This window comes from Venturia canescens, chromosome 9 (genome assembly GCF_019457755.1).
Source record: "Venturia canescens isolate UGA chromosome 9, ASM1945775v1, whole genome shotgun sequence".
In the NCBI taxonomy this organism is placed as follows: Eukaryota; Metazoa; Arthropoda; class Insecta; order Hymenoptera; family Ichneumonidae; genus Venturia; species Venturia canescens.
In genome coordinates, this window is record NC_057429.1 from 9095161 (window position 1) to 9108145 (window position 12985).

The 12985-nt window shown below is 40.0% G+C and overlaps 1 protein-coding gene across 9 annotated transcripts in view; it reads left to right on the forward strand.

Annotated features, from left to right (window-relative positions):
* The window catches only part of spri (sprint), a 163902-nt gene that overhangs the window by 141628 nt on the left and 9289 nt on the right, over window positions 1-12985 (forward strand). For 7 of the 9 annotated variants that reach the window (XM_043428631.1, XM_043428640.1, XM_043428634.1 and 4 more), the window contains 8 exons: window positions 3363-3554; window positions 7065-7249; window positions 7608-7786; window positions 8562-8639; window positions 8842-9440; window positions 9981-10680; window positions 10916-11386; window positions 11581-11955. In XM_043428631.1, coding sequence (XP_043284566.1) covers window positions 3363-3554; window positions 7065-7249; window positions 7608-7786; window positions 8562-8639; window positions 8842-9440; window positions 9981-10680; window positions 10916-11386; window positions 11581-11955 — 2779 coding nt within the window. The remainder of the gene's footprint in view (window positions 1-3362; window positions 3555-7064; window positions 7250-7607; window positions 7787-8561; window positions 8640-8841; window positions 9441-9980; window positions 10681-10915; window positions 11387-11580; window positions 11956-12985) is intronic. The other 2 variants (XM_043428632.1, XM_043428639.1) reach the window with 1 other exon arrangement.

Sequence of the window (12985 nt, forward strand, 5' to 3'; positions counted from 1 at the left end):
ATATTGTACTTCGATTCCACGACGCACGCCTACACTCGGCGTTTTTCAGCCAGGCATCGGGGATTGGCTGTCAGAAATTAATGAATATCTCATGGACGTTGCTACTGTCAAAAAGGGAGATTCTCTCTTCACAATTTCACGATTCACGTAGCCTGTGGAGCTTCGACGTGAATTTAGCGCGCTTCCATACACGCAGGCGAAGTATAAAGAGGCTCTGGAATGAGTAATACGCGGCCTGCCCAGCACGGATCGTCGCTAATATCCAATCTCTCGTGCTTTATTCAACGTGCCCCTCGAATCGAGTATAATTCACGCTCTGGCTCGGGCCTGATAAAAGCTTTTTTTTAACGATATCGTCGACCCCGAGTGGCTGTATTCGACTTTCGGATGGATGTGAAGGGTGCGCTTCAACGTTCAATGGACTCGGCTGTAGTGTACGCAGCGGTGAATAAGCGAGTCATTTGAAAAATATCCGAAAATATGGATAACTGCGAGGCCAGCTCGGAGCGATTGAGACTAACGAAATATGAGAAATGCCTAAATAGACTTCGATCTCGAAGTCTATTTCGTTCGAAAATCTGCGGGGATGATCTCTGCATCGGTTGAAATGAGCTTCACTGATCCCCCGTAAAACTTGATATTTTCCGAATCCCCTGCTCCGCCCATGCGACGTGGCAGCGGAAAGCCAACATCGCCATCCTTTCTCCTTAGAGGCCAAGAGCCAATAACAGCCTCGAAAGAGGTGAGGTGCGAAACATCATTCGTTGCTCGGTGCGACTCTATCCGAAGGAAAAATAAATAGCGTACCAGCCGGAAAAACAGAGAAACAGGGGGGAGGGAATCGACTGCAAATTCAGATAACCGACGAGGGTGAGTTTGGAAGGAGAACGAAACAGGCTGGTCCTGCTAACTGGTCGCAAGCCCTCTTCTCCCTGTATGCGTGGAAATTTAGTTCGTGTCGTTATAGAATATTTGTAGTGCGATATCCCGGACGCAGGATCTCTTGTGTGTATATAGTTTCTGATATACACCGGAATCCTTAAGCCCCTTAGGAATATAATATTGGCATTAGTGCCTGCTCCATCGCCACCTAACTCTCCGATCCCCTTCCCTTCCCCAGAATCCCCCCTTCTGTACAGTCTATCGTACATGTGAGGATTTACATCCCTGAATTGGTGGCTTAAGGGGACATTTTCCTGGAGCTTCTCTCTCTCTCTTTCGGTCTATATTCTTCGGGTCCTCCATTACTTAAAGTAAACCAGTTAACCGTTGAGCTCGCAATTCACTAATATTCGCGTTCAGAGGGATTGGACGGACAACAAAATATGGAAAATCCTAGAAAATTCTCGCGAGCCATTTTGCTGCAGCTCGAAACAAGGATGCGAGGAGACTTGACTACAACGAAATACGAAAAATCCTGCATTTGCCGGAGGGATAACGAGAGCAGAGATGAAAATGTGGAATAAAAATGAGTGGAAACGACGCCGAGCTGCCGCGTCTCTTTCGGAACACCTGCCGTTGGCAATTCCCTTCTTTAACGACCTTTCTGCAAACGTCAAATCTCAGAGAGCTTCTCCCTCCTTTTACTTCTGAACCTGCCTCAGGCGCAGTCTTTCTCTTTCATTTCTCTTCCTCGTTTACACCTATGAAATTTTCGGTCTCAAGGCTCTCGACATCTTTTATGCTTCAAGATTTATGCCACCGAGGCTCGACCGGCTTTTCACTGAACATCGAAGTCTCGAGGATTGAATCGCCTATCGTCGTGTTATCGATATTTTGCATTTTGCTCCCTTGTTTGTAATTCAGCCATCAGATTTGTAATTCGACCATTTTTATTCCACGAGAAGGGAACAAAATTGGAGATTTGCTAGAATTATTTGAGTTTTTTTTAGATATTTTCGTTGGACTCCAACGTTGCAAACCTCAGCGTCATTTTTTTCACGTAAATCGTGTACCAACTTGATATTCATTTTCAAATTACCAATAAACACTAGGGCGATTAAAAAAAAAAAAAAAAATCTTGTTTTCGATTGCAAACAGGCTTAAAAGTTTCTTGTTGGTGTAAAAAGACTCCAGTTAAAATTTGAGCCCTTAATATTAATATTTAGATAGTCCGCATCGCACTTTTTTCTATTTTCCATAAGAATAACATTGGAAATTTCTGTTTTGCACATTCTGATCTTTACTGCAAGCCCATCGTATGTCATATAAAAAATGTCTCCACTTGTTCTTGTAGAAAATCGCATGCACGCTCTACAAAAAAGGTCTCTTATGATTTTTCGTTAAACCTAATTGTTTAAAAGTTATTAGAGTTCAAAGTTCAATTAATCGCAAATTTAACCGTTTTCAGTACATTACGGCAAAAACTTCATGGTCCTTGAAATCGGTCTCTTAGGAAACGTTCATGAAGAATTTTTTACAGTGATCCAAAAAAAATCGAATAGTTTAGAAAATTTATTAGTAGAAATTTATAAAATTTTTTATGTAAAAAGAATCTCGTTAAGTAAAGTACTGTATGTAATTGTTCTTGTTTTCTTAAAGTCTCCGTACATATTTTAAACACTATTATGGTTAAAATCAATTTTCAAAATTATAGTTGAGCAATCGAGTTGTCTCATACATATCAATGTGCCGATAAAAAAAAAACTTTTAGACCCTATATCGGTAATATAACTATTTTTCTACTCGGTAGAGTTGTCGATGAAGTAGTTTAGTTTGTTGATTCTTGTAAAAATAGATATTGGTGTTCCTCAGTGTGTATTGTTTTTTTGAAATATGATTTTCATCAAATACTAAAAGTCATTTTTAATTTTTTTTTCTCAGAGTTTCGCTGGCCTTATTATTACAAAAAATTATGAAAAAATATTCTCTAACAGACTAAGTTTAAGATAAACACAAATTTTTCGCCAATCTTTTCCAATAAAACCATTAAATCCGCTATAATGTACTAAAAACGGTCAAATTTGCGATAGATTGAACTTTGACCTCTAATAAATTTTAAACTTAATAGTTTAACGAAAAATCATAAGAGACCTTTTTTGTAGAGCGTGCGATTTTCTACAAGAGTAAGTGAAGAAATTTTTTTTATGACGCACGATGGGCTTGCAGTAAGTAGCAGAATGTGCAAAAAAGAAATTTCCAATGTTTATTACCGGTCAAAACACATGCGCTCCCAGTCACAATAGACTTTCACTCAACCGTCTTTCCGTCCTTTTATTTCGAGGCAAGAGCGCAATCAACAAATTGCAAAGATTTGTCTTTCCCTCAACATGTTCAGTCGAATGGGGATAATGTTACGTTGTTTCTCCAGCAGTGCGTTTTATGTCGAGAAATTTTAGACGTGTCCCTTACGGATTTTACAGAGCGAAGAATCGCTGTCGTCCGAGGGTTCAGCGACATCGGCAGGGACTTCCGGTTCTTCGGAAGACTCTGGGAGCGAAGTTGCATGTGACATAACCCTGATCGAACGGCTCATTCGTTCGCATCCCATTTGGTTTCTTCCAGGGATTCAAAGAGCCGGAGCTTTTCACTTGTTGCAAGGCAAAGAAGAAGGGGTAAGTTCATTTTTTATACTTATTTTCATATTTTCCTAAACATACAGTTTATTCCAGTCTAAAAATCTATAAATTCAACGTCAAAGTTACTTTTTTTAATACTCTCGTCTACGACCTTGTTTACAATCATTCCTCCGGTTGCCAAAAAGCCAAAGACAAAACTACCGTCGCGAGATAGTCGTGAGTTACGTTGATTGCAACGCAACTTGGCACAAACCGTTTTAAGGCTCTTCATTCCTCTTCTTATCAAGACGAGACAGCACAGACACGAACGCTAATTCTTTTTCTCTTTTTTCGCCCCTCTCCCTTCCTCTTCGTCTTCGTCTCGCTTTCGCTCGACCCGCGAACTCTGGCAAAATTCCAGAACGCATCGCCGCGAATGAGTAAGAGTTAAAAAGTGCTTCGAATGAGCGAGAAAAGGGGAGAGAAAAGTGGGGCTAGCAAAACGAGATAATATGAAAAGTCTGGCAAACATAAATTAAAATCATTTAAAGTTAAACTGGTTTTTTTTTATTCCTTAAAACTTTGTTCTAGTTCCCCACTCCCTCGCGGTAATAAACTGTTGAAATGTTGAAATCTCCATCGAAAATTTAAGAACAATGACAAATAATGAGTCTTTTGTTGAAATTCTTTTTCCGCGAATCTTTCATTTTGCTCGTTACTTCGAGACTTTTGGGGATTCCCAGGCGAAACGCTTTCGAATGAGACATTTTTGCTGGAAAAGACACTGAAAATTATCGTTAAATACCGAAACGTAAAACCGCGCGCCAAAGTCTCATTTGCTACTATAATCTCACAGTTTTTTCACTCCAAGACACGCTGCAAGTTAAGTGCACGGTGTTACTGTTACCGTGACGTTCCACACAAATTACGAGGCACTAAAAAACACAGGACTTTTTAATAGAAATTCTTTGGTGGCACGAAGCTCTTAACCACGTGGGAAATTGCTTTCACGATGCTATTTCCAAAGCTGACATTCCAAATATCCAATTAAACATCAAAATCTCCTCGGCATATCGACAAAAATTCCGCTGGACCGAACAATTTTTCATTTGATTTTATTATTTCTATTGAATTGTTCACACTGAGAAACATTATTGGTTCATAGTACCATATTTGCATGTTTCCCTGAGGTGATAAAAATACTTTTATGGTAACGCTCATTCAAAAAAAATTTTATAAGTCGTTTACATCAAGCGCGCATATATTAACAGCAACAATGACTTTGCCAAATATATATTGTGTACATGTCACCAAATAATAGTAATACTTTTGATGATCAGGTATTGTACTCTCGACTATATGCTCATGGTACGCTTGGCAAAGATTTAAGGTAGACCACGGAGAGAAAAGATTTTAACAAAAAGAAAGAATTTCAACAAACCGAAGAACATTGATTGACCCAAATGAGACTCGATCCCGGGACTCTTGGGGCGCTATCCACTGCGCTACCATACGTTCTATAACTAGGATACAACCAAACGCATATATAAGTCGTCATCACGGTTTATATAAAAGTTTTGTTTTTTTTTTCAGCTATAAAGTGTGTGGTAGCGTAACGGATTGCGTTCCAAACTCAAACTCCGAAAGTCCCGGGGTCGAGCCTTCCTCTGATCGACTTTTTTTTTGTCGCGTCGTACTTTTACTCAGGAGAACGGTATAAATATCCCTTGCGGTATGGTTGTCTTAACGATAACAAATAATCATCAATACCTGGAAACACAAGTCTCCGCAAAATTACGAAAATTGTTCCTATCATGAAATATTATGATAATGCCTATTCAATTATAGATATTAATTGCAATATGGATGGTAAAATTCAGTAAGGTTTATCCAAACATGAATATGATACAGTATACCATATTTTCCATATCCAAAACGACTTACTTATAAAGTTACTTGCATTATCTGATCATTGTGAGGATTTTTACCATGATATGACGCTGAAGTTTCCAACGTTGGAGTCCAACGAAATGATCGAAAAGAACTCTCCAATAATTCCAGCAATTCTCCTATTTTGTTCCCTGCCAAATTTGCGATTCGTAGTTTTTCAAGCTGCACCAAGGATTCGTGAAATAAACAATTGGTGAATTAAAAACGTTTTTTTCGTTCATTTCGTTGGACTCCAACGTTGGAAACTTCAGCGTCGTTACCATGTTACTTTTAAATAACACGTGGTCATCCACACCATAAAGATTACATGTTTTGATGATCATGACAGATATAGTTCAATTAACTATGGAAAAATTGTCCTAACAATATTTTTTGGTACATTTTACCATAAAGGTGATAACCATACGTGTATAGGAGCAGTAACCACTGCTTTTTTTCTCAGTTCAATTTCCATTGTAAACTCTCACATGCTCCGTAAAAATTCTGTTTATTTTTCTATAATTATTTTTCGTTAATTCGATTGATTTGATTTTTCGAGAGCAATTCACGAGTTTCGAGTCATTTTTCTTTCTCATGATTTTTAACTGTCGACCTCCAAATTCTCGATTATCCACACGACCAAGTTGACGTAAAACAATGAAAATATTTATCTGCTGCGAGTGCACCTTATCCGAGTATCCTTAAATCGTGTCAATGCCTGCGATAAGTGGGAGTGTGAAAGTCCTCCGAGTTTGTAACAATGAACGGATTTGTTGCGAATAATTGCCTCGAAGACTCCACAGACGTAAATTGCGAAACGATTCTCGAGATGCTTCGAAGATCCGTCAGACACGCTTGTAAATTCTCCACAAATAATGAAAACCTTCGAGGCGAGCTGAATGTTCGTTTAAAAAATTCGTACAAACTCTATTCCTATTTGTTTTCCCCTTTCAATCGATCGGGAAAGCCACAGGAACAAGAAATACCTTTCACCGAAAGATTTTACAGTTTCCTGTTGAAATGAAGATGCGAAAAAATATCTGTTGAAGGAAAAATGACTAAACTGAAATGTCGACTGGAAGCATTTTCATTCAGCAGCCCCAAAAATGTTACATAATTTTGCACACAGAAGGAGAATATAAAAAGATAAAAAACTGTGCCCCGAATGGAAATGAAGAGCTCCGGTGCATATCGAAATCCGAGAATTCTTCATCTCCATTTGTGCGGAGGCGAAATAACAAAAAAAAGGGGATCGTTGGCAGAGCAGTAATCAGTGCAAAATATGTGAGCCTGTACGAACGAGGGGCGAGGCTCGTTTTCTCGCTCGTATTGTCGTCATTGTTTCGGATCCCGTTCATTGTTTCCCCAGCATTGTTAATCGTCGCATTTCCATCTCACCTCTCTTTACGAATACCCCCGGACGTGTTTCACTGTCGGTGGTAAAAAAATAGAAAAAAAAAAAACGAACGCATCCTGCAATTACACCGAGTCGGAGTGTTCATTTTTCTCATCCCTTCGTTACGCTCGACAGCAGAGTGCGATGAGGAAAATCGATCCTTCGACGCAGGAGAATAAAAATCGTGACGAGCAACCCCAGCGAGGCCCATTTTTCACGATTGTTTTTTCTCTGTTTTACAGAATTTTGTTGTTCGACAATCCAGTCAGAGCGACACGATGGCATTGTCGGTCAGATTGCCATCGGGCAAAGGGCCTTACATCGAGCACTACCTCATTCAAGCAAATAAAGGAAAATTGAGCCTCGAAACGAGCGAAAATCGTTTTGATAATATTCCTTCCCTCATCGCACACTACTCGCAGTGCTGGTGAGTCTTTTATTCATCGAAAATATGATTTTCTTCCTTCGATTACTCAAAATGGAGAAACCGACGTTTCGGAAGCCTTCAGCAGCATGAAAACCTATTTTTTTTTTTTTTTAATTTATAATTGTCATGGAATTATCTCTTGCTTGATATAAGAAAAACAAAAAGACGATTTCATTTTCATGAGCTGCCAAAGGATTTCGAACGCTTGTAAAACGTAATCAAACGAATTCTGCTAGATCACGACCATGCAACTTCGAACTCTGTTGACTTTTCAAAGCTTTTTCCCCCCATTGAGTCACTTTTTTATTCGACAAGCATCGTAATTAAATGTGGTATTACGTACATTCGTCTTGGCAAGCAGCGACGAGTTACCGGTGCAACTTACACTGCCAAGGGCGATGAGGGATGCTAAAAACAGACAGCAGCTCTCCTCGCTCGCGCTTTTGGGTCAGGAATTTTGGAGGTATCCAATGGCTAATCCAAAACCCCCGGAAAGTAGCAGCAGCAACACATCGAGCCTTAGCAGCTTTCACGGAGGTAAAAATTATCGAATTTTCACACCTTCATTTATTATTTCTATCAATTTGGAAGTTAATCAATTAAAAATCAAATCGAAGCACCAGCTTTTCTTGTTGCTTTTTTCCCCCCGAAGAAGCAGATTAGAAATTCGCAAATTTTTCGTCTCATTTTTCTTCACTTACTTTGCGATATATTTTCGTAATTTTCCTTCGAGAACGTAAATCGGAATTGCCGCCACCGCGGTATATCGCCGTTGCGAATAACATTGGATAAAATGTAGCACGTTAGTTGGTAAAAAAGTAAAAGTTTCCAATTCTCACGTAGTCAGTAATTCGCAACAAAAAATCTTCGTGCGTAGCTTCTAAGAAACGTGAAAACGTCGAATTGTGCTGTCACGAAATAATGTGATGCTGTTGAAAGCAACAATTCGCTGTAGCTGAGAAATTTGCATCGAGGAAACGGTGCCTCGTACGTTGCATAGAGAGAATCGTGATTACTGTCATCAGAGCACTCGCGAGTCCTTGAACCACTTATCTAAAGTAGCAACAGCATTAGAATAATTCTATAAAAATACTCGTTAACGTTGAAGTTGAAATTGTCCTTGCCGTCGTTTATGTTTGACGAAAAATCGCCAATCGATCCTCATTCGAATGTAAAGCATGCTGATCCGCAGCGTTACAAACAATTCCAGTAATTTACCGTTGTTCTGTAAACTTTCGATAAATCTTAAACACTTTGTTTTCTTACTTTTATATTTATTCTATTTCTCATCAATGGGTAAATTTGATTTTAGGCAATAATAATAATGCATGCACGCCAACGACTGAGAGCATAGTGCTCAACTTGGCACCGATATCTTACAGCGATACAGGTAAGTGTTATCGATTTGTTCAAACATAGTTTCATCCGAAGGCCCAATGAGGCTGATGATGATGCAAAAAAAGTCATTTTTCGGAGTAATTTAATGGGCAACAAAACGTTGTTTTTTTGGCGAAAAATAATTTCATTTTACAAAGCATAAACGAAAATCGTGTTGAAACATATAATGTCCTACTTTTAATTTATTTCAACAGCAAATTCTTCGCCAACGAATACGATAACAACAACTGCCACATTCGCCTCATCACTGCCAAGACAGCCAAGGCCAACGCCTCCGAATACATTGAATCTCACGACGTTCAACGAGCCTATGGACGCGAAGAAAGAACGTCTCGATAAAATATCACCGTGTGAAAAACTGTCGCAACAATTGATCTCGCCAAACCTCGTACAGAGCGTACGTTGCCCATCGCCGATCGTTCACAACGTCGAGAGCAACGTTCTCAGCCCTACGGAATCCCGAACGAATTTCGACAGCACGAAACATTCGAACGAGAGTACAAAAAGCGAATTCTCACGTAGCAATAAATTCACAATGTGCACATCGACCTCCTCGAATTTTCACCAAAATATCTCCAACTTCAACAATTTGTCGAACTCCAATTCACCGTTGTTACCCGATGTCAGGAACGCCATCGTGGATAACAACTCGTTGACACAGAACGTCAAAACTCCTCCACCGCCCCCACCCAGATGGGCCAAACCGGGAGTCTCTCAGAGCCAAAATAATTTCACGGTCACCACGACCGTTACCTTCAACGTCAATCAAACCAATGACGTAATCACTTCACAGGTAATACAACCAACAAAAAAACCGATAAAAAATTAATTTCGTTGGAAGAATCATTCACTTTGAATGGTTAATTGTCTAATTCACTTTGAAAATTGCCAAAATATCAATCACAACGATAAAAGCTTTCGAAATATCCGGTTTATTATTTCCGGCGATTTGTTCAATCGTCATTCCTCGTTCGTGCTCGTTTCTTCGAAAATTCAATAGAACGAGGCTACAAATAGTGAACAATGTTATTTAACTTTCGTACGATTTCTCCGTATTGAAAAAATAAATATTCATACGATAAAAGTTGGTGGAGCGATGCATATGTTTAAAAAAAAATTCAATCTGATAGCAGCTGCGTATAAATAATTAATGGCGATTGTGGTTGCGAAGAAAAAAGCGTCTTCTTTTGTTTTTAGCACAAAGAATAGAGGCAGTTACAATGCTGAATTAAACTATTTTCCCAGTGTCGTCTCTACGCGTACAATGGAGCGCGGCTCATTGTCTCTCTTGAACGAAGCTTGAAACTTTAGCAAGGCTTTTGATTGTTCACAGCAAAACACTCCATCGGATCCGAGCACGTCTCTGTTGAGTCCGCAGAGCGCGAGCTCCAACAAGTCTCTAACGTCGAATCTCTCGTCGTCAAAGTCAGGCCTGTCGTCGACAACGCCGGTGCTCTCACCCACGTCGAAGCTAGTCTCGAGCATCGGTACGAAAACACCAAACGTTTTATCTCCAACGACACCCTCGGGTACGAGCAAATCCAAGAGACGGAGAGATCGCGAAGCGAGAAAAAATTCTCAGCATTATCAAGAATCGGATATTTTGGAGTCTTATTATCGAAGCTCGCCCGGCGACAAGGTCTCCGATTACGAGGACATATGGAACACGACCGATCGATCGAACCACTCGACGTGGTCACCCAACGACAAACTCAAACGCAACGAAACCCCAAACACCAGTCAGGAACGCACGAAAAATTCCAACGATCGACTCGTACCCATCGAACGAATCGTCAGCCCTTCCGATCGTTCTCCAAACGAAAGACTCCTCGAAAACGAACAATTCATCGCCAGAACCGATCGACTCGTACTCAGAAACGATAAGACCAATGGGAATGAAAAACTCAGCTACAAGGAAGTCACCAGTCCAGAGTTCACCAGCTTCAAACCTATCCTCGATCACAAAAGCCCCGAGTCTGGGTCGCCTGAAGAAACCGGCATGGGAAAACGACCTGATCTGCTATCACGAGTTTGTGAGTTTTTATCTACCATCGAAAGTAGAAATTCCATAACATTCAAAGAATAATTTATTCTCGTGATGACAAATGACTCTTTCGAACGTCGAGCCATGCAATTTGAAAATTTCTTGAATCGATTATACCGAACTTCCTCCAAAATATTTTTTATCAGTTCCATAAACGAATTTCGAATCAGGAGACAAGACTCGTGTACATTCGGTATATCATTCGTCGTATTTTCGTTTCACAGGCAGCGCCAATTCTCTGAACAGTCCGAACACAATGACACCACCGAAAAACAAGCTTGGCTTGATTCTGACACAGTCGGAGACCAACAGCCCAATGACACCGGAATCGAAGCAAGGCAGTCCGTTTTATGCAGAGCCAGCGGACGCCATCGCTCAAAGCGTCGCGATGGTACCGCGTAGAAGAAACAAGAATAATCCAATGACCAACAAATTTCGTCATAGCGAGCCAGGATGGTTTCAAACGCCGGTCGGTCATCAGGCAAACCAATTGCATCCGATCGACTGGGACGAATCCGAAGAGACGGAGGACAAAACTCCCCTCATTTCCTCGTCCGTTGATAATCTTGCTAAACGCCTTAGCACGAGAGAAATCAAAAAAATACCACGTGCCAAACCTGTTCAACCACCAAAAATCAGAAACAAAATTTTCAACGACACTTCCTGGGCGGTCGACTCGAGCTGGGAATTTATCGGTAAATTTTCTCCTCGAGTGCCTTATATTCTTCAACGCAATCGGCCAGCACGCGTGCTTTTTTGCGCTTCCTGTATTTTTTGAGTTACTATAATTCATTTTGAAGAAGAATGTTTGTTAAAAAATTGAAGTAGAGAAATAAAAGGAACGTTGCCATTTTTAAACGGTTCTTAATGCGTCTTTCATTTCCCTCAGGAAACGAAGGAGACGATGGTGAAGCGGACTACGACTGCGATGCCGATTACGAGGGCGATCCGGTGACCCGAAAATTTCCGGATGACGAGTGCGAGCGCGACGTAGTTGGCAACACGCTCACCGTACAGAGTATAATATTACAAAGGTATCCGGAATTACTCAAATCACCGGACACCACCGAGTCATTGTATAGCGATAGAAATTCGTCGTACGACAACGTTGAGAGACGAATGGAGAGAAATCAAACACCTGAATCCCGAAACGAACGTACCGACGATCCTTCCGAATGGGAAACGATGCTTGACACCGATGAAAGTGACGTCGAAAGGATCAAGAGAAACACAAGTTTCAAGGAACGCCTGGATCCACTTCTTTGTAAGTTCCCATTCATAAAAGAAATCGTCCATTCGATTATCTCAGTCGAGAATATGTAAATTTTCTTTTGACGAAACATTTTTTCGGATTTCTTTTTCCTCTATGCTCCGAGCTCATTGCATCGTTGACTTTTCCCTTTACTTTTCGTGCTCCAAATCATACAGGTCAAGTTACTGATAGTAGTTTTACTTTTTATACTTTTTCTTTAAACAAATATAAAAAGCTTAAAAAAAATGCTTTCGTTATTTCTCTTTCATTCACTGGACTAAAGACCGAATTGGCTCAAAGACTTTGATTGAAATTAAATTAATTCGAAATTAGACTAAAATCCGGCATAGCATCGAAACTCTTGTACTGAAAATTCGATCCAACCGCACGAAACGTTGGAAAATATGTGATCAAATTATTCATACACGATCGAATGACGTTTTCGCGAATGTTCCCAGTTATGCTGCAAAAAATCGTACATCGATGCTGTTATTTATTCGTCCATAAATTTAACTCTGTCATTGGTGTAAAATAGGCGTTAATCTTATCGCGACACGTTTATTTAAACGTGTTGAAACATTCCAAGCATTTTTAGCTTCCTCGAAATACCTTATTGGACGGCTTATCTATCTTTTTAAACTTTAATCCTCGATATCGTGTCTAGATACGATTTTTTCTTGAATTCACTTTACCCGATAAGCTCGTATAGCCAGTAACCGTAACAGCTGATAACTCGGCGTGCCCACCAATGAACAATTGATCGAGAAAAGAGTTTTTGATTTTTAATAGATTATAATCTTGCACGATCACGCACGACTGGAATCTGGGAACAAATAAAAATTCGTGAAAAACGCGTGATTCCTCATTTGATGTTTGATTTTTTTTTTCTTGCCAAAATCACCGCGCGATCTTTTTAATGGGGCCGAAAGAATGACGAAGCGATTTTCTAGCTGATCAAGATTTTCGCGACTCACGAAATGCAACGGAATACGAATCACAAGTCAAACAACTCGCACAAGTTAATTGACACGTTGCACAACAC